At 43.7% G+C, this 25,760-nt stretch overlaps 1 protein-coding gene across 1 annotated transcript in view; it reads right to left on the reverse strand.

Annotated features, from left to right (window-relative positions):
- Positions 1–25,760, reverse strand: part of LOC306938588 (dolichyl-diphosphooligosaccharide--protein glycosyltransferase subunit STT3B) — a 170,535-nt gene that overhangs the window by 81,107 nt on the left and 63,668 nt on the right. Inside the window, exons 2-3 of the mRNA XM_079522829.1 lie at positions 23,942–24,050; positions 4,780–5,067 (exon numbers count right to left, since the gene is read on the reverse strand). Coding sequence (XP_079378955.1) covers positions 4,780–5,067; positions 23,942–24,050 — 397 coding nt within the window. The remainder of the gene's footprint in view (positions 1–4,779; positions 5,068–23,941; positions 24,051–25,760) is intronic.

The raw sequence follows: 25,760 nt of genomic DNA on the forward strand, positions 1-25,760 counted from the left end.
TTTAGTTTTAGTCATAGTCTCTTCAATAGTTTAGGTTTAGTCACATTTCAGTCACCTGGAATATTTTAGTGTTAGTATAGTTTTAGTCGACTAAATATAAACTTTCAGTTGACTAAATATACAGTTGATTTAGTCGAGTCAAGTCGACTAAAATGTATTTTGGAGGGCCTTGATGCCGTCGTAATGGCTGATTTCACACTTACTAAAAATAGCAGATCTACAAGCTCACAGCGTGTCAACATTGTGTGAGTGTGAGCTTGTAGATCTGCTATTTTCAGCATTCAACCATGACTTGTGTATTTTACTTATACTGGATATCTTGTCCACTAGTCCCTTCCTAAAATGTTAGTCTAGTTTTTATTTGTTGATGAAATTGTCAATACATTTAGTCTTAGTTTTTGTCATTATAGTTGGTAGTCGACGAACATTTTCGTCGTAGTTTTAGTCGACGAAATCAACACAGTTACAGAGGTGTTTGCAGCTTCTGGAGGATAACTGCTGGGAAGTCTCTTCAAAACTATCGCTGCTTTTGCTGCTGGCAGAACAAAGCCTCTGTGCAGAATGCCAACACCAAACAAGATAAAAATAACACCCACCATTAAACATTGGAGCAATCAAACATAATGTTCTGTCCAAACTTCCTTTGGCACTGTGTCGATGTTCAGAATCATCATAACTCACTTTTTGACACCGTGATTTTCATCACATCATGTACAGTACTAGTGACTGGCTATGCGGTCCGACACCGAACAACGTTTGGAACGTCAGTTGAAGAATGGCTGCAGAGTCTGTGTTGAAAACCCAAATCACCACTTTGCGGCCATACTGTCTATGCATGGTAATAAAGTTTAGTGTAAGGAAACACTCATCATCTTCCCTCTGCAGTGCTGGTCTGCTAAAATTTACCTTTTTGTACCGCATGGCCATGGAGCATGATCGGTCGGAGAGTAGGGGTGCACGATCATGAAATTATGACCGATATCCGATCTCCGATTATTTGCCGGGTCATATCTCTGCTAGGGGTGGATCCCGAACCCCGGGACCAAGTATGTACCGAACCGAACGTGCTTGGGTACCGGGTACCCATTACAATAATTTCGGTTCTCTCTATCGGTTCCCACAGACACGCGGTCACACATTTATTTTCTACCCTTTTAATAGAAGCGCAGGTAACAGAGCTGATCTACAAGCCTACACCGCATTGCATCAGCGACGCGTTGTGGGCTTGTGGCTTGCAGAGGCGGAGCTATCTCTCTGCATGGAGTTGTCGAGGAGTGTAGAGACAGAGATATGCGCTGTGTAGAGAAGGATTGAAGCAACATAATTATTTCTTAAAAGTAATTTTCAAGTGAAGTTTATGGGAAGAAACTTTTAAGAGAGGGGACAGGAGTCTTGTGCCTTGCTGCCTGAGTTGCCTCACTGCATGATCATGCATGTGCGCTGCACAGCATTGAATCAACATCAACCCACCTCAAAGTCAAAGTCATACGATTTGTCACACACGTTGCCGCAGTGAAATTTGTTCTCCGCATTTGACCCATCTCTTGGAGCGGTGAGCCGCAGCGTGCGCCACGCTCGGGAATCATTTGATTAGTAGATTTGACCCCCAATCCAACCCTTTGATGCTGAGTGTCAAGCAGGGAGGCATTGGGTCCCATTTTTACAGTCTTTGGTATCCCCCAGCCAGGGATCGAACCCTAACCGACACTCTAACCACAAGGCCACTGAGCTGGTCTCGAATGCGCGCCTGTGTGTGTGTGTGTGTGTGTGTGTGTGTGTGTGTGTGTGTGTGATCACGGCGTAGGGTCCAGAGGCCCAGTCAGTTTAGAGCTTGCAGTCTAACTTCGAAGAGAGGTGGCGAAAAAACAAGAAAAACAACAAATGATAGCCTACTCTGGCAGCCCTTGTGCATGCAAATTTCTGTTAGCAAACCACAGCATGCAAGCCGCCTTTGTTTTCAATGATCCCTCCATTCGCACGTCGGCAAATCCGTTCTCACCTATCGGCCGGAGACGCGCTGCCCCGATTCCGATATGCTAACGATTATATTGTGCATCTCTATCGGAGAGTATTCATTATTTTCCGATAACCACACAATGGACGCAGCGCCGGCCTCATCAGCATTCATCACGACATTAGTGTATCAACCGTTATTAATGCTAACATTAGCCACAGACGGCAGACTGCCTCGCTTGGTGCTCGTTTATAGGTCGTTACCATGGGTTCATCCACTTGCTGAGTGAGGTAAAGTTGTGTGTATTCCAAAGATGATAAAGAGTTGCACCAACAACACAAAGTGTCTATTGAGAGGCTAATAGCCAGTGGTGTAAAGTAACTAAGCACATTTACAAGTACTCACGTATTTACTTCGTACTTTGTAGATTTTGATATTTATTACAAAACATAGGCTACACTTCTGCCCTGATACATTTTGGTCATTTGAAGCTCACCATGTGTCCTCGCGTTGCGACACATGGTGAGCTTGTAGATCTGCTATTTTCAAAAGATGTTATTCATTCAAAACTTGGTCAAATGGGCCATTCTGCATAATGAGTGCTTTCTACTTTTGGTACTTCTGGTAGCAATAACAGGTCTGCTCGTCTCAGGTATACCAATACTTTTCTACTTTTACTCAAGTACACTTTGAATTCCAGACTTTCGACTTGTAACATAGTATTTATTTAAAAAAGTTAAGTACTTGTTCCACCACTGCTAATAACCTCCATGGAGACAATTACACATTTATTGCATCAAGTCTTGAGCGCAGCAAGTATGTAAGGGAAAATGCATGGTTAGGTGGTCATTATTGATAGATCACCGACGAGGGTGATTTAAAATACATACATTAATAAATTGACCCAAAACACAACAAAACAAGGTATTTCCTTGCTTACGGTAATGAAAGCATTCCATTAAGTGTCGCACTGGCCGCACAGTCGGAGAACAAGGAAGTGAGTTTATCAAATAGAATACATTTCTGGGTACCGTCTATTATTCACTTCAAATGTTTTAAAAAACATTTTTGAGAGCAATGTTTAGCTGTAATTGACTGAATGTGTGTGCGTGTGCGTGCGTGCGTGTGCGTGCGTGTGTGTGTTTACATGGCTGTCATGTGTGTCTGTTATAGAGCGGAGCGGTCCATTATTCTGAAATAATACACAGCTGAATTTAGCGATTGACCTATCAGAATCAAGCATTCAACCAAGCCGTGTGATAAAAACATGTAAAACATGATGCCTGGTGGCTTAGCCAGTTGCACAGACCATAGGAGCTGGTATTATGCTCCTTGTGAGAGCGATGGCCGGGGTTCAAATACAGTATGACCCCTGCCTTGTATCGCATGTCTCTCCTCTCTAGCCACCCTTGATTTCCTCTCTCTCGGCCCTCGACTACTGTATATGAAATTAAGCACAAAATGCCACCTATGAAATCTGAAAAACAAATAGAGCTATACACTGCTGAAGGGTTTCATCATTTAGGACAGGAACGAATCTGTGTCCCTACTTTTTTGTAACCATTATTATAAACTTTAGCTGTAGAAAAATAGCACATAGCTCGTAGCGCGGCACTGAGTAGCTTGTACACCTGCTATTTTGGTTTAATCGTGAAAACGTGTGCAAATCTTTGAATATAATTATATTCTTTCACAGTGAACGTTTTTAAAGGAGCATTCAGTGATTTGGGTGATTTGGAAAAAACCCCGGTCCGCCCCAGGAACAAGATGTGCACATTGCACGCTGTACAGTGGGGGGGACACGTGACAGTCCAACAGCACACACACCAAGGCCCGCCCCCGCTCGATCATGATTGGCAGAAGGCCCCTCTCTCTCCTGATTGGATGAAGGTTTGGCCACCTAGCCCAAAACGAAACCTAGGGTTGTTTGACCCCCAGGGGTTAACTGGGGACAGGGAGGAACTCCGTATATGGTCAGCACACTCTATAGTAGGGAGGATTATCACAGCAAAACAAAAAAATACGTGATATTTGAATAAAGTGAAATCACTGAATATACCTTTAACTCAAATATTTGCTTCTTGGAACAACATATTTTCAGATGGGGGTCGGCGGCCAATTACATCTAACTTTCGGTCCTTGACATGTAATAGTTTTAGAACCACGGATATAGAAACATAGGTTTTTCTGAAAACTGTCAGGATTTAGAAGACATTTTGTAGAATCTGTTCTCAGTCCTAACTCGGTTAAACATTATCCCACGCAGCTCTCCTCATGACTGGAGGTGCCCACATTTTGTAGAATCTGGTCTCAGTCCTGAATCGGTTAAACATTATCCCACGCAGCTCTCCTCATGACTGGAGGTGCCCACATTTTGAAGAATCTGGTCTCAGGTCTTAACACATTGAGAGCCCACGCAAAACTGCCCAAAATCACTTTCACCTAGAAAATCCATTCACATTTTTTATAATTCAGCTGACTGTGGAGACACATGCTGGAACTTTTTACTTTGAAATGTTTAGTGTATAGTGTATAGTTTCTGAGTTATTTAATTTAAACGCCAAATGCATTCTCAATGGCGAAAACACAAACTTTGGCACCACGTATTAAAAAAAATAAAAAAAAAATAGTTTTGATTTTTTTTAATAAAAAATAAATAAAAATAAAAAATAAATAAATATATATATATATATTTATTTATTTTTCAAAGACGTCCACAGATGTCTTGGGCTATGCACGTGCGGTAATACCCAAGAAGTCCACAGACGTTTTGGGCACAAAATGTGTTAATGGGTTAAGATAATGTGTGCCGAGTGTGCACGTACCCATAGGTAGTAGGTGAACTGCAGGGCGAAGATGGCGATGCCCTCGTTGTCGAAGGAGCCCGCCACCGAGCGGGAGATGTAGCCGGGCACGATGGCGATGAAGCAGGCGGCCAGCAGTCCTGCCCCCTGGTTCCACAGCTCCTTGGTGAGCAGGAAGGTGGAGATGGAGGTCAGGCCGCTGAACACCGGCGCCAGGAACACGCACACGTCGCGGATGTGAACGGTGATGTGCAGCAGGTTGAGCACGTAGTGGATGAGTCCCGCCGTGACCATCAACCCTGGATATACCTGGAGACGGCGGGGGAGAGAGAGAGAGAGAAGAGAGAGAGAGTCAGGAATGTTGGGTGGAATCCTTGTATGTCCAAACTGCTATGTTTCAGGACATTTAAAAATATCACACCCGTGTGAACCGAGTGGTGTAAGGTCTTATATAGCCTGATCAGCTGTGGTCTGACGTAATGTCTGACGTAATGAAATCACACCCGGGTAAACTGGGTGACCGTAGCAACCATGCTCATTTTTTGAGCACAGACAGACAGACACGTAAACTAACAAAGCCAGTCGTAGGAGTGGTTTACACCACTCAAAAACAAATCACACTCGTGTGAAGTGAGGGCCGCTCTTATCATCATACATCACATTCCGTGCTCAGCCAATCAAATCATCACAAATGTCATTCCGGCCAATCACTTTTGGCGTCTTCACTTTTCTGCCCTCACCTATATCTTCAATACATACTTTGCTCAGCCAAACAAATCATCGCTATGGGGTGATCAGCCAATCACAAGCCAATGTTTGTGTTCACACAATCCCGGAAAGCTGGGCATAGGAGAGGCTAGCGCCCCTCAAAAATGGCGCACGTTTCAAAGGATTCAATGTAGTTTACTAGTTACAATAGTTACTAGGTATTCATAAGCTCTTTTGAATACTGTATTATTTGGTTAAATGTAGAAACCCCACAGACAGACACAAACACTTTCAACTTCACGTCCCTATTTTGGGAAACTGCTGATATGCAAGATTAGATCACGCATCACATTGTGAGCTTGTAGATCTGCTATTTCTGCAACTGTTGCAATACATTGCCCCAAGTACGAAACAGGCCATCGGTTTATGAAAAAAACAAACAAACAAAAACAACATACAAAAATACAAAATATAAGGTTTCTGCCCTTTCAGTGACAACAAAGAACTGGTTTAGTTTGGCATCACGGTGACCCTGCCTGCCTCATGCATAATAGATGCAAGAGGACCCCCTACTCCTACAGAGAGAGAGCAGGGGGGGCTGAATATCATAAAGGAGAAGGAGAACCGAGAAACAGCAACACAGAGAATGAACATACTATACTATACTATACTATACTATACTATACTATACTATACTATACTATACTATACTATACTATACTATACCCTGAGTTTGTACTGTACAGGTTCAACTCTATACTACACTATACCCTGAGTTTGTACTGTACAGGTTCAACTCTATACTACACTATACCCTGAGTTTGTACTGTACAGGTTCAACTCTATACTATACTATACCCAGAGTTTGAACTGTACAGGTTCAACTCTATACTATACTATACCCTGAGTTTGAACTAGTGCCATTTAAATCATGCATGGGCAACTGGCGGCCCAGGGGCCCCCACCTTCACTTAATGTGGCTTGGATCGGAATACTGATATAATATTATTGTTTTCAGCTGTTACAATTCCCATTTAATTACTTCAGTCTATATTAGTAGCTTAATACCTAATATTAAAATGTTGTCTTTTTATGTCCAATGTATTTCCATTTAAAGGTGATATAGACAAGTTTTCAACCAAAATTTAAAATATATATAAATGTATTTTTTGGGCCTTTTTTCCCTCTATCTTTCCCTATATTATGATGCTGAGGTGTTCTCCTGCAACAGCACACTCTCCCTTTGCCCCCCTCTGGCTGAATGCACTGTTTATATCCACTACAGTTTACTAGACGGGACGTCGGAGGGGATTTAAACTTTTAGCCAATTGCAGCGCGAGGCTGTGACGGTGTGTTCAACCCAGCAGTATTATAATGAAAACGCGATACGATTTCATTGCAATGTATAATATTATCCCCATATCTTAGTTTCATCAACATTGTTCATGTGAAATAGTATGTTTATGATTTAATATGTAAGCCTATTGAAATTATGAGAATCGCTATGTATAGCGCATGGTTGGGTGGTGTGAAAACACCAGCAGCCAGCCCCCCTAAGAACTCGGAGGATCCTAGAAGTCACAGAACGTCGGACCCCGACCCCCCCATAAAACCTCCTGGTTACATCAATATGATCGTTCATGTGGAGTGGGTTGTATGTGCTTATTTGTTGAAATGGTGGAAGTGAGTAGGCCTATTAGTATCATGTCACCGCCGCGGCGACTGCCTGCCCCGGCCGGCTTGAAGCATGCATTCAAGCCGTGCTGCTCGCCAACGGTGACAAGCCGCCGCGGATCATCATAGCGATTTTTCTTCATTGCAATGAATAACCGTGGACAGAGTAGTTCACATGAACGATGCTGTAGTGGCTGGGGCATTTGAGGCGCAATATATGTTTTATATGCACGATTACAAATAAAATAATTGAATTGAGAGCCAGTGAGTCTCCTCCTCCCCTACTTCATTTGCGGGACTCGTCGTGTCAGTCGTGTGATATTGCGATTATGCTACATTTACCCTTAAAAAAACATGTCAACTCAATGTCATTATTGTAACTAAGATATCGATAGAAATTCATAATTTTTTAATGTCATATTTAGCCATACGAGCACAATATCCATAGCGTCCCTCCCAGCAGCAACAATCCCATAGCCTGAAGTGACCTGGCTCGGCCAATAGAATGACAGGGGGAGGGGGGGGGTGGAGCTATTTGAATTCTGTGTACAAACACTGAAAACTTGTCTATATCACCTTTAAGTTCATAAAGTTAATAGAAAAAAATTATCATGATTTAAATTCAAATCTGCTATTTTTGCTACGACAGTAATATGCAATGTGGCCCTCTGGAGTGAGTGTGGAACTATAGTTGCCCTCTCCAGCTTCAAAGTTGACCACCCCTGATTTAAAACACATCCTGTCTGCTCAGGATGGTCGATGCACTTTGCATCGATTGCATCACATTCCAATTCATGGAGGCGAGGGCGAAGGGTGTGGGGGTGGAGGGGGGGCTAGGTCAAGCTAGTGCTGCGTGAATCACCTCTCTCCGACCCAAGAACAGGAGCTAATTTAATCCGCCTTGGATCAGAAAAGGGCCACTTCACCCCTTTTGCAACCAGATCTAATTTTAATGATGTTTGGTCGACAAGAAACACTTTCCTGGGTTATTTCTGTGGGTAATACTAATACATGTTTTTAGATATTTTAGTATTTCAAAGTGCCAGTGAGGTCAGGACTCTCACTTCCTTCCTGGACTAATTGTTGTCTCCAGTTGTCCCCAGTAGGCTCCTCCACAAGGAGGAGCAGTGCACCAAAGCATTATGGGAATTGTATTCCAGGAAGGAAGTGAAACCAGTGTCCATGACATCACAGACACTTTGAAATACTACAATATCTAAAAACACATATTACCCACATAAAAACCCCAGGAAAGTGTTTCCTGTCTCGCAAACATCGTTAAAATAAGATCTGGTTGCAAAAGGGGTGACGTGGCCCTTTAAAGAGAACTTGTACAGAAAGTTCTGAGTATATAATAAATTAATAAAGTTAAGGGAAGGATGGGAGTGGGAGACGTGGGACATGGACCTGAACAGAACAAGCCTGTATCACATGATGAGAGACGGGTTCTAATTAGGACCAATGTGCAGGCAGGCACACCGAACCGAGTCTGTGGGCACCTCCAGTCATGAGGAGAGCTGCGTGGGATAATGTTTAAAGACCCAGTAATGCCCTCCTAATGTGTGTGCGTTCTGTAGTCATAGCGCACAAATTCGACTTGACGCTGCTCTCCACTCTGGTCTGCACACATTTCTAATTAGCCGGTGCCTGGGAGACCTTTAAAGTCCATCAACTGTGGGTCTTAACCCATTCAGACCTGAGGACGCGTCTGTGTCACATTAGCTTTTAACCATGATCCACTTGAACCATTATTTTAAACTTTAGCTGTTGAAAAATAGCAGATCTACAAGCTCATAGCGCGGCACCGAGTGCCGCGCTATGAACTTGTAGGTCTGCTATTTTTTAAAAATCGTGAAAATGTGGCACAAATCTTTGAATATATATTATTTCACAGTGAACGTTTTTAACTCAAATCTTTGCTTCTGGGAGGTCCCTGGAACTACATATTTTCAGATGGGGGTCTGTGGCCAAATACAGATAATTCTGGGGCTCCTTGACCTGAAATTGTTGAGCACCACTGATATAGAAACATTTAGAAAACGTTCAGGATTTATAAGACATTTGTAGAATCGAGCTCAGGTCTAAATGGGTTAATGCACCTTTCTCTGCCTCCTAAATCAGCCAGCATGAGACCTCTCAGGCCCTTTGCGGAATGGACCGCAGCCAAATGGAACCGGGGCTGCTGCCATCATAACCACTGCTGAAATTATTAGCGGTTTGGGAACGTTGTCCAACCTGTCTAAGTTGTACCCCCCCCCCCCCCTCCCCTCCTAAACAAGATGCTTTGGGGCTTTTCCATCGCGCTTTTCTCCTAACCGCACATTTAGTTCCAAGTCGAGGCCTGATGGATTAACCCATTTTGGGCGGGAACCCCTTTTGGTGTTTTAAACATTATGTTATAATCTAGCTATTGAAAAATAGCAGATCTACAAGCTCATAGCGCGCCACCGAGTGGCGCGCTATGAACTTGTAGGTCTGCTATTTTTGAAAAATCGTTAAAATGTGCCTCAAATCTTTCCGAAAATTGTCATGATTTAGAAAACTTTTTATTTTTATTTCGACGTCAGGTCTGAATGGGTTAAAAAAAAAAAAAACACTGTGGGGAGATTCTCCTCCTGGAAATAAAAAAGGGGCGCTTTATTGGCTTGACTGTGTTCCATTGTTACGGCTTGTCACATCAGAGTGCACCCTGGCTCCTTATCGCAGACTTCAGAGAAAGAACAATTGTCAGTTGTCGTCTGGGGAACCGGAGGGAGGGGGAGAGAGAGAGGCAGTTGAAAAGGAAAACGTGAAGAGCGGGTTGGGCTATGCAGAAAAGGTGGCCGACCGTTCACATTAACGGAGATCTGTTCATTCAGCTTCAAGACGATGCAACCAGTCTGAGCACTATTGCACAATTAATGAACACAGCATTCATCTGCTGAATGGAGAGACGGAGATCTGCCATCAGAGAGCGAGAGAGAGAGAGAGAGGCAGATTCAAGATCGAAATAATTGAAAGTATTTTTCACATACTAGGCATCTACAGCATGTGCAATGAAATGTTATTGGGGCAGACTGTGCTACAAGTAATGTCCAGCATATACAGTATACTGTACACTAGTACAATACAAGTTATTTCATTTTTGTAATCGTAAAATACAGGTAAACCTAATAATAGTGCAAAAGTAGCATCAGTACACGCAGACATTGGTGCTGTACTCTGCGCTGGCCACTTTAGGTGTTGCACCATGATCGGACAGACAGACAGACAGACAGACAGAGACAGACATACGGACAGACACACATACGGACAGACCCCCCCTCTATTTCCTAGGGCATTTGTCTTATATGTAATGCCAAAGCCGCTAATCCAAAGTCCCCTCAGGTAGGCTACATTTTTGAACGGTGCCTCCGTTCCATTACGCAGCTATGTGTCTCCATATGTATGTGTACGCGTCCCTGTATGCGTCCCAGCACGGATGCGTGTCTGAGCACAGAATGCTGCAACACCACAACTCGGTCATTTCTTGACCGTTTTGGAAGGCTCGCCAGAAGTAGAACAGTGCCGGCGCCCTGGCCGTGGTCCTGGGGGTCCGGATGTTCCGGGGAACCCCCGGGGACCCCCACTTGGTAACTCTGTAATTTCTCGACCGTTTCGGAAGTGGGAAGGCTCGCCGGAACGGGGCCCCCTGGCCGAGTTCCCGGGGGTCTGGATTTTGCGGGGACCCCCCCCCCCCCCGGGGACCCCCACACGGTACAGTTGCACCGCTAACTTCACACAGGTGTGATTTTTAAAACAATTTTCAGCAATGAGCATCTTTTTTTTGGTGGGTTGAGCTGGTAAATTTGAAAGTAGCTCTCAAGTCAAAAAAGTGTGGGAATCCCTAGTGGGTTATGCACTCGGTATGTTTTGGAGAGGAACACTGCTCATGTGATCCTCTTGGTGTGGTGTGGTTTGTGACATGACAACTCGGTCATGTACAACCTGGCTTAGAAGCGTGTCAAAATGCGCGCAAGTGCTATGGACACGTGTCTGTGGACACGGCCGCTAAATTAAACTGTACTCCTTTATGACTTTGTCGTGATGTGTGTTCTGCCGTTGTCTGTGTGGCATTGCAGTTTGTGTGTGTGTGTGTGTGCATGTGTGAACTGTAGCCCCTGCTGCTCCCATAGCCTGCGGGGACCGTAACCATGACAACAGAGCCCATAGGCCGTGGCCGCACTTGCAGAGCATAACTGTGACAACAGAGCCCATAAACCTGTGACCTCACATACGCAGGAATTCCAGTGTTTTTTACGGAAAAAACTAAACAAAAAAACAAAAAAAATGCTAATGAACGGCTTACATTTGGGGAAAGTGAAAAACAGGCTCCGTCACTGTCTTCATATGTTAAATGGTCAATGCCCATAGGGAAGTTCAGATTGTTCTACTCACTGAGGAGAAAAAAGCGGAATGACAGAATTATCTTAAATTAGGAGTAATAATATATATATAAGTAAATGGATGAAAATATTGATGACCAAACATATACCGAACAATCCAAAAATGTCCAATTTGACAGCAGAAGGGAGATAGAAAGAGTAAGAGCGACATTGAGAGAATAATATCTGGGATTTATATAGAGCTTTTCATAAGTACTCAAAGACGCTTTACATGTGTGGGAGCCAGGGGAGAGAACATAGAAAAAGGACAACTTTATTAGGAAAAAACAAACAAAAGATAAGAATGAAAAGCAATAAAACAGTACATGTAACAAGTTAACAACGTAAAATCTAAATCAAGGTGGGTGGACGGGAAGAGGCAAGGGGAAGAGAAGTAATGAGAGAGAATAGAAGTGGGAAGGTAAAATTAACGAGGCAGTGTGAAAGAGAATAGTTGAGTAGTTGAGTAGAACAGAAAAGGAGAGAGAGAGAATGGAGGAGAAATAGGAAAAGTAATAAGCAGAGGTCATGTTTGTAGGATAAGAAGTAAAGTCTTCTGAAACAACTCGTGATTATGGCATCATAATAAAATGAAAATGATTTGACACCAGGACATGCTTCAGATTTCTCAGTCTAACTATCTGAACCCTGATGGGGAAATGTTACAAAAAACAAACCTAAAAGTAAACAGTACAGATTGTACAGTTTGTCCTGCCATTGGCAATTCAGTAGATTGTCAGTGCGTTGTCAGAAACAGAACATTGTCAGTGACGAAGGGGGGACATTTGCCAGGGTGTTAATTCTATTCAGATTCCCGGAATAGACGCTGGACACTTCTTTTCAGTAGCAACGCAGCAGACTTAGTAAGGTTAATAAAACCTGCAGGGAAAACATGCATTTTCAGAAGGAAAAGATCAGGAAAGTGCGAAGTGTTGGAATGGCACATCTGTAGCCTATACAGATAGCTGGTGAATGGATGAACAAAGAGAGTCACTCGACTTTCTCAATCTCACGGTAGACGCAAAAGTAACCATGGCAACAGTCTGCCCGCCATGAACAACTTTGGCTTCCTACAACTGAAAAGTCTTTAGTCTTTTCAGTTTTCTGTCACTTGACAACATTCACGTCTGGAGGGAACGGAGGCGTACTTTTCTCTTTCGAAATGTTTTAATTGACTGTCAACGACATAAGCTACAACTTCCAAGACATTTTCCATGAATCGTGTCCTCGCTCTAAGTGCTAATACATTTATTCTATACTGTAAATGCAGAAATTCCTTCAATGAAGAAAAATATATTTGTGTGGGCAATCTATATTTTATTGCTTTTCTCTAGGATTGACAGTACAGTAGAAACATACAGGAACAACACAGTATTGTTGCTCAGAGAGGAAATAATAAAAATAGCACATTATTGACTTTGGCAGACCGAAGGCATGGCCAAAATTATGTTTTCACCCCTGTCAATCCGTGTGTAACACCCGGAAATCGAACCTGGATCTCCCGTGTGGAAAGCCAACATCTTAACCATCAAAACCATGGGCAGCGACATAGATTCAGAGATAATAGCAAGTTGTCGGCCCGTAAACAAGTTAGTGAATGGCTGTGCGCATGCGCAAAACATGTCCCGCCTAGCAACAGGAGCTGTCAAAAATGGATTACAGTGATCCCGTTTTATATAATTAAAAGGGACCTAAAGACGCCTATACAGATCCTTAGCACCCCGCATTTTTTTATTGAGAGGACGTGTATACACGTTTTTAGCACAAAAGGTGTTAAGTCCTTTGCTGCCCCTAGTGTTAGCATGCTGTTACTGCCCCATGGGCCGCTCGTCCATGCCCACTATACGGAGCTTGTTGTCCTTCCGGGTTAAACAGGAAGGTGGGGGCCTCCGGAAGGGGAACAACACCACACAACACAGCCCATAGCCTTTAGCTAGCAGTACAAGCAGCTACATTTTTTCAGCGATACGATACAAACTCACAAATGATTTATGATCGTCGGGTGCGCGGCGGATCACCATGGACAGCTTTTGAACCTTTGGAGATACGGCGCTTTGAAAATCGGGTTATAATGGAGGCTCAACGGAGCTGGATTTAGAAACCGCATCGCTGCTGGTGAAGGAGGAGGGCTATACTAGCCGGAGCAATGCTAAAAGGTAAACAAACGGACGGCGTGTTCATATATGGATTAAACGGTTGTCTACGCTTATAAGCGTAGCTGGCATAGATAGGTCCCAATAGCCTAGCTACGTTTATAAGCGTAGATGGCAATACAATTATTAAGGGATATCCTTTTGGCTTAGTGGTTAAGATTGTGGCTTTCCACGTGGGGAAACCTGATCCGGTCACGACACCAATGTATCGTACATTTTCAGAAGTGTGTTGAAGGAAGAGACTTTGCTAGCCACAGATCCCCAGGCAGGGTGTTCCAAGGCTTATGATACTGGGCCATGAAAGTCAAATCGCCCGAGGTAATGAGGTGAGTTTTAGGAACAACCCAGAGGGCCCTATCTGAGGATCTCAGGCGGTGCTCTGACTCATATGGGACCAACATATGAAATCTAACTGGAGCCTGGCCTTACAAGGCTTTAAAAATCATCAGTAACATTTGTAAATACATTCTTATTCTGAAACGCACAGGCACAGTCTAGCTGCTGAATGTTGTACTTGTTGTAGTACTTGTAATTGGACTACTGAAAGTAATTACAGTAGTCTTACGTGTGATAAAATAAAAGAATGGATTATGTTTTCACGGTCTGCAAATGACAGGAAAGACTTAATTTGGGCGGTGTTTCTCAGTTGGAGGAAGCATGATTTAACCCTTGTCAGTTGAATCGACAATCGAATGAGAGGTTGGAGTCAAAAATTACAAGCAAATTATAGGCCGCATGCTTAACGCTGTTGGACATGCTGCCGCAGTATGACTTGAAGTATGAAGTATGAAGAAGAGGAAGCCTCAGATTTTGGCTTGTTTAGCAGTCACTGTACTAGGGCTGCAACAGTTAGCCTAATAGAACTAATCTATCCATTCAATGATATGATATATATATATATATATATATATATACACACACACACACACACACACACACACACACACATACATATACACCTCCTCACTTTGAGGTATGCCTTCAGGCTAACAGCAGTGATTAAATAAAAAAGGGAAATAATTGGCTAATCTAAATTCATTCAAAAGCCATAAACAAACTACTAAACATGGGTTAACTGTACTGAAAGGTTCAGCAGACACCACCTGCCACAAACCAGTTAGCAGCAAAGCTTAAGAATGTTTGTTACGCTCTTTCAGAAGCAAACAGTGTGGGAACTTTGCTCAATTAAACTTCTTGATTAGTCCTGAGTGATGACAGGAGTGTGTGCATGGACAATGCAAGGTCCGGACAGGCGTTTAAAACAAACACTGACCACTTGAACTGAATGGTGATCTTGAGAACACAAGGGGACAGACAGAGTCACAGAGAGAACTCACTAATTCATGAACTCTACAGTGACTGTGCTCAGGTGAGGTCTGGGAGCATGATTGCATTACAGCAGTGGATTTCAACCCTTTTCATATTAAGGCCCATTATGTATTCCGCATTTGAGCCACGGACCAACATTTGATGAGATTCATCCTTGCAGAACCAAAACTAAGGGATATTTTGTTATCGCTGGAAAGGTTTTTCCACAATTCCATGCTGTATTGATTTTGGTACACAGGTAAATGTTGATCAAAATGTGTAGAATTAAGTAATGCAGATGTTTAACAATAATTGAACTCTAAAGAGTTAAGGATCTATATTCTATAAGGATCCCTTTGGTTACCAACTTACCATCATTTAGCTATGGGGACAACCTGGAACCTCCTCAAGGACCACTGGTGGTCCCCAGGCCACTGGTTGAAAACCACTGCATTACAGCAGCCAAATTCAAATTCAAATGAACTCGGCACTCCTCTTGAGTAGATGCAAACGAGAGGCTCTCGCACAATGTCCAACGTCAGGGTGGGAAGTAAACCCACATCTCTCTTTGGGGACCAGGGCACTCGTCTGTTCAGACGATAACTGTCTCTCTTATTATAGCGCTTGCAAACAAAAACAGGTGGGATTCTAGCCCAGGGGTTCTCAACCCGTGGGTCGCGACCCCTCGGGGGGTCGCCAAATAATTTTAGGGGGTCCCCAAATTATTTAAAAAAAAGAAAATAGCAGACCTACAAGCTCGTAGCGCGCCACTCGGTGGCGCGCTATGAGCTTGTAGATCTGCTATTTTTCAATAGCTAAATTATAACAATGCTTAAAACACCAAAAGGTGTTCCCGCCCAAAATGGTTTAAGGTTATTGTAGCAGTCAATTTATATTGGGGGGCGGGGCGGGGGTCCCGAGACATTGCCAAAGCATTTCCGGGGGTCCCCGGCCAAAAACGTTGAGAACCCCTGTTCTAGCCAATAGCTATCCCAGAGGGCCACGTTGCTCAGACCAAGTTCAGTACAGCCTCTCAATGTACAGATATACTGGAGTCAGTCAGTAGAGTCCTTGTGCTTGTCTCCAATGCGCGAGATGACATTACCCACAAGCCGGCAAAATGCCGGACCACTTTGGCAGTCGCTCATGAGTTCCCTAATCCTACCAGCAACTTTGGCAGGTGACCAACTGTTGTTCAAACTAAAGCAGATTTATTTTCATTTTATCATCGTTATTCTTTAAATAAATGCGGCCGATGGCCAGTGAATTCATGACAAGTAAACTTTAAGATCCAGCTGCAGGCCAAGACGGCCAGAGGACAAGTGAGTTCACGTCCTGCCTGTCTGTGTCCTTCAACTCAACCAAAAGGCACCATCATGGCCCTGCATAAAGATAATGACAAAACATTACACGATGCGGTACATAGACTCATCAACCTCTCACTGATCCAGGTGGCTGGAGCACTAGCATCCGACTCTGGAGTTCCCTTTTTTATGCTGCATTCATTTGCATGTAATGTGTGGGTGACTGACAACCGCGACATACTGCAATCTGCATGGCCATGGAATGAACCCTCCACCTGCTCATGGAAATGCCCCTGAACCTCTTTGGAGGGTGGACGTGACATAGCATCTGGCGCTGTAGGCATCAGCAGGAGTACAGGAAATATAGGTTACATGTACAGTTGGGTGCCACCGATATTGTCCCTTATCATTTGACCCATTTAGACCTCAAAATTTTAAAAAAAATCCTTCTAAATCCTCCAGTTTTCTGAAATAAATATTTTCACGATTTTTCAAAAATAGCATACCTACAAGCTCGTAGCGCGCCACTCGGTGGCGCGCTATGAGCTTGTAGATCTGCTATTTTTCAATAGCTAAATTATAACATAATGTTTAAAACACCAAACTGTCCTTTTGCGCAGATCACGCAAACCTCAGCAAAAAGAAAAGGACAATATCGATGGCCTCCAACTGTAGCATCTGGCACTGTAGGCGTCAGCAGGAGTACAGGAAACATAGGTTACATGTAGCACTTGCCCTAGCCCCAACGACCTTACAGGCGTATGCAAAGGCTCAACTTAGATAGAATTGTATGTAGACATATAGCACTATATGTCTGTATGTATGCATCGTTTCATTATATAGATATGCCATTGTTACGTTCTTAGCTTATGTATGATTCATAACTACTTTTTAATATGTATATAATGTATTGCCATGTTTTTTGTTCTTGCTTAATGTAAGTCTCTCTGGATTAAGAGCGTCTGCTAAATGCAATGTATTGTCAGCCTTTTGTAGGTCTTGGCCTCTCTTTTGCTTTTAGTCAACTTTGTAGCTCTCTTGGAAAGCATAAATATATACATAAATGTATCCATTGTGTATTAAAGTTCCATTTGGTTTAATTTGTACACTTTTTGAGTGGTGCAAACCACTCCAACAACTGGCTTTGTACACGGTGTACCCGTGTTCGTACCAAAAAAATGAGCATGGTTGCTATGGTTAGTGTGTGACGTCAGAGCACAGCTGATCAGGCTATATAAGACCTTGCACCACTCAGTTCACACAGGTGTGATTTTTTTAATTAACACTTAGGACTAGTCACATTTTTAGTTTAGAGTTTCCTCTGTGGGTCGCGTTTGCGTGAAATATGCCAAGTATGTGCCCAATGTGAGAGAAATTATCATTGCAAATGATCTCATGCTGTCAAACTGAACGTTGATTGATTGGTTGCTGTCGCAAGGTCAAGAAACAACCATTTTAAGGATGTGTGTGTGAGTGTTAAGGCTAAAGTGTTTATCAGGTGCAATGATTCAACTAGTAAAGCAGAGCAACATACAACATATGAAAGAAAAGACAGAACCCCCATGCAGGAGTCCATGGGGCCCAGCTGGAGAAATACTGTCATTAAGGAATACAGGGGGGTCGCCCACTAATCATGTCCAACCACCTGACAAATATTGTACCTCCCCAAACCACATCAACAACATTCCTACAAAACACCAACTAATGTTGTTTATATTTTCTAAAAGTTAGTCCTCTTTTTTTCCCCCCTGTAATTTAGTCGTCATCATGCCAAGCAATTCCTCCGCAAACGTTTCTGTTTTGCCACTGCTTTTGTACCCTCCCATGCCAGGGAGAAGCCTGTTGTACCCTCCCATGCCAGGGAGAAGCCTGTTGTACCCTCCCATGCCAGGGAGAAGCCTGTTGTACCCTCCCATGCCAGGGAGAAGCCTGTTGTACCCTCCCATGCCAGGGAGAAGCCTGTTGTACCCTCCCATGCCAGGGAGAAGCCTGTTGTACCCTCCCATGCCAGGGAGAAGCCTGTTGTACCCTCCCATGCCAGGGAGAAGCCTGTTGTACCCTCCCATGCCAGGGAGAAGCCTGTTGTACCCTCCCATGCCAGGGAGAAGCCTGTTGTACCTAACCCTAACCCTAACCCGCCCACTAATCATGTCCAACCACCTGACAAATATTGTACCTCCCCAAACCACATCAACAACATTCCTACAAAACACCAACTAATGTTGTTTATATTTTCTAAAAGTTAGTCCTCTTTTTTTCCCCCCTGTAATTTAGTCGTCATCATGCCAAGCAATTCCTCCGCAAACGTTTCTGTTTTGCCACTGCTTTTGTACCCTCCCATGCCAGGGAGAAGCCTGTTGTACCCTCCCATGCCAGGGAGAAGCCTGTTGTACCCTCCCATGCCAGGGAGAAGCCTGTTGTACCCTCCCATGCCAGGGAGAAGCCTGTTGTACCCTCCCATGCCAGGGAGAAGCCTGTTGTACCCTCCCATGCCAGGGAGAAGCCTGTTGTACCCTCCCATGCCAGGGAGAAGCCTGTTGTACCCTCCCATGCCAGGGAGAAGCCTGTTGTACCCTCCCATGCCAGGGAGAAGCCTGTTGTACCCTCCCATGCCAGGGAGAAGCCTGTTGTACCCTCCCATGCCAGGGAGAAGCCAGGGTGAGGGAACACTGAATAGCAGTGGTTTTCAACCTTTTTCATATCAAGGTCCATTATTTAGTCAGCATTTGAGCCACGGACCACCATTTGATGACATTTAGCCTTGCAGACCCAAAACTAAAGAATATGTCCACATTTCCATGCTGTATTGATGGTTGGTACCATAGTTGAGATAACGTTGATCAAAATAACAATCCTTCTACATTCTTCAATTTATCATTGATTTCCGCAGGTCCGGACATCTCAGCCACTCCCCTCTCCAGCTAGCTCTGGTAGAAGATATCGATCTATCCGGTCCAGAACCAACAGCCTTTACCCACAGGCTGTCAGGGTGCTGAATGAACAACCTGCCCCCCGCCCCCCCATCCCCAAGCCTCCTCTATAGTATTAAAAGTGTACTGAAAATGGACTTGGTCTTTGCATTGAACTTTGGACTATGCATTGCTGAAATTTTATGACTTTGCACTATTGCACTTTGGGTTATTGTACACACTAGTATCGTTATTTATTTGTATGCCAGTGGCTCTAAACTGAATTTCGTTGTTTCGTGCAAGCAATGACAATAAAGATCTATCTATCTATTTTGTAGACTTCTTGTAAATTAAGTCATGCAGATGTATAACAATAATCTAACTCCTGAGAGTGTAAAATTAAACCAAATGGACCCGTACGTTTCATTTTACACTCTCAAGAGTTAACTGTCCATCATTTAGCTGGGGACTACCTGGAACCCCCTCAAGGACCACTGGTGGTCCCCGGGCCACTGCTTGAAAACCACTGCTGTACAGGATTACTGGGATAGCATCCTAAATGTCAATCTCTTCAAGGGTTGTTCAAGATAGCACTAGTATCATCTTCCCACAGGTCTGTGGTAAGTAGATATTCCATCCAGGAAAGTATGTCTTGTAATCTCTACACACATCTCATATAAGCTTTTAAGCAACAGCCCAGCTACTCCTCCCTGCTGTCCTACAGACTCTCTCAGAACCGTTGATGCAATTTGTTATCTACATAACGAGGGGCGGGGGGGGGGGTTCACACTGACGAGCAAATTAAAATGTTGCAGAAAAATGTGATCTTCATTAGTATCACTCGTCTTTCCCTACAGGCGAATATCACTAGTCTGGGAAAAAAAATACTAATACTAATCAGGGCAGGGATAGGCCACACTATGGCTATCACCCACTTGAACATAAAACCACGCATGAATTGCTCGGGGCGGTTGCTTCCCTTTCATTTGCTCATTCATGCATGTGGGAAATGCCAACCGAAGCCGTCAGAATGGACAAATAATGTCGTACGGGGCTTATATGAATGTGTGAAGCACACGCGCGAGCTCGGCAGCCACCCAAATCAAACACAATTCATTAAACCCACATTTACTCTCCAGGGTCCAATTACGAGTTTCAAGGCCGCTACTCGACTACGAGTACCAGCCCTGATCCAACGAGTTCCAGCCCTGAACTAAGTATGTGAGTAAGCAGATCCTCTGTATTAGTGCAGGGGCCAACACTGATATTTTCATCAATTGGTGGTACCACGTCACCTAAGGTGACCGTAAAATATAGACAACCTATATACGGCCAGGCAAATTTCATTATGCTTTGAGTAGCATGTGGCATGTCAAACATGTCATGTTTTCATGATTCTGAATCCATTCCAAGCATTAGTTTTGCATGAAAAACACGTCTTGGGCTAAAAACGGCCATAGCCGTCATCACATAATTATGTGATGAGGTCAACACATTTGGGCACATTTGGGCAAGTGGCTATGGCCGAATTTAGGCCAAGGAGTGTTTTTTTGTGCAAAACTAATGCTTGGAATGGATTCAGAATCATGAAAACCCCCTAGTTTCACATGCTACTTAAAGCATAATGAAATTTGGAAAATGTTGCTTTATATAGGTTGTCTATGGTGTGCTCACATATATAATACTGGCGATAACTGGCATCAAGCTAATAGTTATCATACCAAAATATAAACGAGAGACATGTAAATCTGGCTGGACCCCTGGACTATATCCCATATTACAGGGCTCAGCTTGTCAGTCAATTATCAGCTGATGGTGATTGCCTAATGACAGATGACAGGGTTTATGGGCTCCAAATTATTTGGGTCCCTTGTGGAGCAGCCACAATGCTAATAGAACACCAGGTCGCTGGAGGTTGCTCGCCGCGGTGCCATCTGCTCACCGCTGTAATGATAACGGTATGTGATAGCGTTCCTGAGAGCCAACGTATGGCTGCATGACTCCACTGTTCAGAGCTGACCTCAAATCAGGACAGCAGGACCAGAGAGAGAGAGAGAGAGAGAGAGAGAGAGAGAGAGAGAGAGAGAGAGAGAGAGAGAGAGAGAGAGAGAGAGAGAGAGAGAGAGATTAAACGGGGACAGAGGATGCGGTAAGAGTGAAAGAGGAGTGAGAGGAAAGCTAAAAGCAATAATGATTATTAAAAAGGGAAACGGACAGTGTCCGAGAAAATGGCAGTCACATTAGAGAGACGATGACGGAGAGTTAGACAAAGGGAGAGACACCAGAGTGAGTAGCCTTCCAGTGACTGTGAGGGTGGGTAGCCTCGTTCCCAGCCTTACTCATCTGCGAAGAGAAAAGCCTGGTCACAACCTAAGGCAGAGACTGTATCGGAGGAAGTGTCGGGCCAGAACATCCGTCAGATGTATTTCCCCCAGATACAATATTTTTTTGACCAATCACAAGACTCGTTTCATTCATGGATAATGTGATTTTGTAAAGCATCAACGTAATTTCCTTGAGCTGTACTTCCGCCAAAATCCCGCAACTTCCGCCGCCCAAAAATATACCGTCTACAGCAGGGGTCTGCAACAGGCGGCTCTAGAGCCGCAAGCAGCTCTAGAGCACACCCCTAGTGGCTCCCTGTAGCATTACAAAAAAATCGATGGAAATGTATAATGTTTACCCTGTAGAAAAAGAAAGATAGCCGACGAAAAACAGAGGATTTAACAGTTTGTGGACAGAGGCTTTTGCCTTCACAGCCAATGCAGATTGGCTGCCTGTATGTTTAATCTGCAGTGAGAAGCTATCAAACAACAAAAAAAGTAACGTTGAAAGACATTTCCAGGGAAAGCATGCTAAATTCTGCTAGTTTCGTTGCAACCCGGGAGATAATAAAGCTTGGCAAGCCGCATTATATTGCGTACATTTTCTTTGCGGCTCCAGATAGATTTTGAATTTATTTTTGGTCGAAAATGGCTCTTTCAACAACTTGGGTTGCCGACCCCTGGTCTACAGCGTAGGTCTTGCCCAGCATGGTGTCAGGGTGAGTCTCATATTTCATAGAGGAAATTGACTGGCTACTCTAAATTTCACAACAAAATAAAAAATAAACTAAACATTTTGTACTCAAGTGCAGTTCTTTTCTCATAGCCAATGATTTCATTCACGTTGCATTATCCCAGTTACACGGCCAAACATTAAACTTTACATTATAAAATTCTTCTATGGTTGAATGAGTCTCCTCATTAATTCATTGTAGCTGCAGTAACATCATTATCGTCGTGAACTGGATGTGCATTACACAGTATGTGTGCACCTTGCAATTATATAGCTGTGAACAAATCCTACATGTCGGTTCATGTGAACTGTTTATCGTCTCACATGTGTTATTATGAGACTAGACAATTACATGGAGGATAGAGTTGACAATAAATAACTATGTATTATGACAAGTATAGTTGTTCAAACCTGCGTGCATTACACTCTACCCAGCAGCTTGTTTCCGCTTTACAGTTACGGTAGGTGAACCTATTCCCTTTCCCTCCATTTTATTTGTTTTCAATTCTACTTTTAGCCACACTAGCATCAGGGCTCTATGGATCCATCCTTCCGTCCGTCCATTTGTTTGTCCCAAAGTTATCTGGATAGATATAGGTTGTCGTGGAACTTGCGGTGCATAATCATGCTTTGCAGAGGATGAACGCCACTGGAGTAGTGCCACGCTTAGGCCAAAATGTCGACTTTTACATGAGATATCTCAAAATCGAACTTTCCAGTGTAATTACTCTTCTCTTCGCTTACAAAATGCTTGGATCATCACAGAGGAAATCCACAGAGGTAAAATCCTCAGTAATAAACTACAGTACTTGGCCAACAAAGCGTTTGCGATTGTGACTCACACGGTCCATCTTCCTGGTGGCTGCAGACATAAGGCTGAGGGGCGGAAGGAAGGCAGGGGGAAACAATCAGGAGATAAATGACCCTCCGTCGGCAGGTAGTAATTCTTTACACCGAAAATGTTGCACTTTCACAACTTCTGCAGCAGTTGGTAAAAAGGCAGGGCTGCCTGTGACAGCAGAGGAGCGAGTACCCTTCCAGATAACCGGCTTGTACCCCTTCACTGTCCAAGGAAAGATGGCCCCATGCTGTCTGGGGGGGAGGGGGCAGAAGCACTAAAGCACCTCACCTGGAGCCCCAGACTATACAGGAAAATACAGTAGTGTCAAAGTTCCGAAAACCTTCAGGGGGGTATTTGAAAGTGTAGAATACTTGTGTGATCGACAACATGGCAACATGACCCTTTTAATAACCTAGATTCAGTAAAACGCCTGGGCATCTGGCACTATGCGACGGCTAAATGCTTAGAATTGTGGGCAAATACTCTGACCCAGTTGTGACTCCCAACACGTGTAGAATGGCTATATATAAACGGTGTTTCTTCCCCATGCTTTATGATGTGGTTTGAGCTGCATGCCGCTCTGCAGCCCTCAGCAGTAGCGATTGTTACAATGCCTCCACTCCCCCACTTATCCTGCACTTGTGCTGTCACACTTTCTAAACAATTCCAGAGTGCAGAGGCAGAGCCTCGGCAGCACTCATGTAAAATGCAGGACCTGACCGCGCATACATAGGAAAACAGCAGCATCTCCATCGTTAGATCCGTTTCCTAGCCCGGTCTAAAAAGGACACAAGTATAGCAGGGGGAGTTGAGCGCAAAACCTTACCGTTCCCCCGACAATCCTGCCCAGCGGGTACCACGCTCTCTCGTCGAACCAATTAAGGAACTCGTAGAAGCCATTGGTGGTGAGATGATGCGTTGATCTGTAGTTGAACCTGAAAGGGAAGAACAAAACAAAAGGGTCTGGTTAAGTACAAAGGAAAAACAAATGCACGCATGATAGAAAGCTACAGTTCTCCCTAACCTTATTCACAGGCCTTTGATAAAATACCCATGCATAAAAGAGAAAGCCGTTTTTCAGCAGGTTTTTCCGTCCATAAGCTGAAGATCACCTCATTGTTGTTGTTGTTGTTGTTGATGAGACAAATAACTAACTTTGGAAGAAGTCAGTTGACCCTTTTAGCTCCAGACTTCCTAACTGCAGGCAATAGTGGTCACTGGTCTGCTGCAGATACTGTGCGTTGTTCAGATTGGCAAAGCCAAAAACTCCCATTGCACATGCATGTCGCCTTTGTGCACATGCCAGCCAGCTCAGCATGCATTTCAGAAATAAAGAATGCAAGAACTCCCCCACACTGTAAGCCTCCGCTTAATGCATCCCCATTTCACAAAGAATCCTAACCTGCTGTCCAACTGCCAAACGTTGGCAAGTGTTAAAAGTTTAAAAAAACGGAACATTTGTCTGGCGTGTTGGTAGAGGGTGACGGGTTGCTTGGGAGGGGGCAAAAAACAAAATACAAATAATGAACAGGGATCTCTCTAGTGCAAACTAGACTCGACTCACATTACATGCTACTGTAAGCCCGCAGAGTTTGGATCGCTGTCAAGCAGCCGGCGGAGACGAGTGCTGCCAAGGAGAGCCAAGTGAAAGCGAAGCGAACGTTCAGTACATTTTCAACCGAGGGCTTCTGCCACGCTTGGCTCATTAAAGGCATGGCTGCTTTCACGGTGTGTTGAGTAGATCCATGCACCGTGTACTCAGTGGTGGAAAGTAAGTACATTTACTTAAGTACTGTATTTATACAATTTTGAGGTATTTGTATTTTGTACTTTACTCAAGTATGTCAAGTTTGCAGTGCTTTTACTTACTTACTCCACTACAATTATTTGAAAACTGTAGTTACAGTACTAGTTGCTTTGTAGATTTTGATCAGTATTACGAAACACACATTAACAACTTCAGCCCATAGAGCTATAATATAACTAGAGAACGGATTGAGGCGCGATAGCTTCAATGGAAGTTGCTCAGTGGCGATTTGAAGCCACGACGAATTGACAAAGTCTTCCGGGTAGTACCCCTCGAGCGTCGATATGATTGGTTGGCTCCTATCATAGTACCCCTCGCACTGTTCTTGTGGTACCTCTACGTCACGTCCTACGTCACGATTCATTCACAAATGTAACCTGGGCCTGCATGGGATTGCAGTACCACTTTTGACCAGTAGGGACGGCGGCTTCATTGCCCAGCCATTCTGCAGGCTTGCTTACATTTTGGCTATTTGAAAATAGCAGATCTACAAGCTCACAATGCACCGTGATGTGACACATTGTGAGCTTGTAGATCATCATGCTATCTTTATAAAGATAGCCTGATGAAGGCCGCATAGGCCGAAACGTTGCCGTTTCCCTATTAAAAGTTGGTTCACTACATTTGAAGATCTGCAATTTAAAAAAGTATTTGTATACATTTCAAAACTTGAAAAGGGACATTCTGCATAGTGAGTACTTTCTACGTTTGGTACTTTAAGTACATTTTGATGCACTTAAAGTACCAAGTATGTAACACTTTTGTACTTTTTACTCAAGTACATTTTTAATTCCGGACTTTTTACTTAGTAACAGAGTAGTTCTATACATTGCATTAT

The sequence above is a fragment of the Electrona antarctica genome (assembly GCF_951216825.1).
Source record: "Electrona antarctica genome assembly, chromosome: 15".
Lineage (NCBI taxonomy): Eukaryota > Metazoa > Chordata > Actinopteri > Myctophiformes > Myctophidae > Electrona > Electrona antarctica.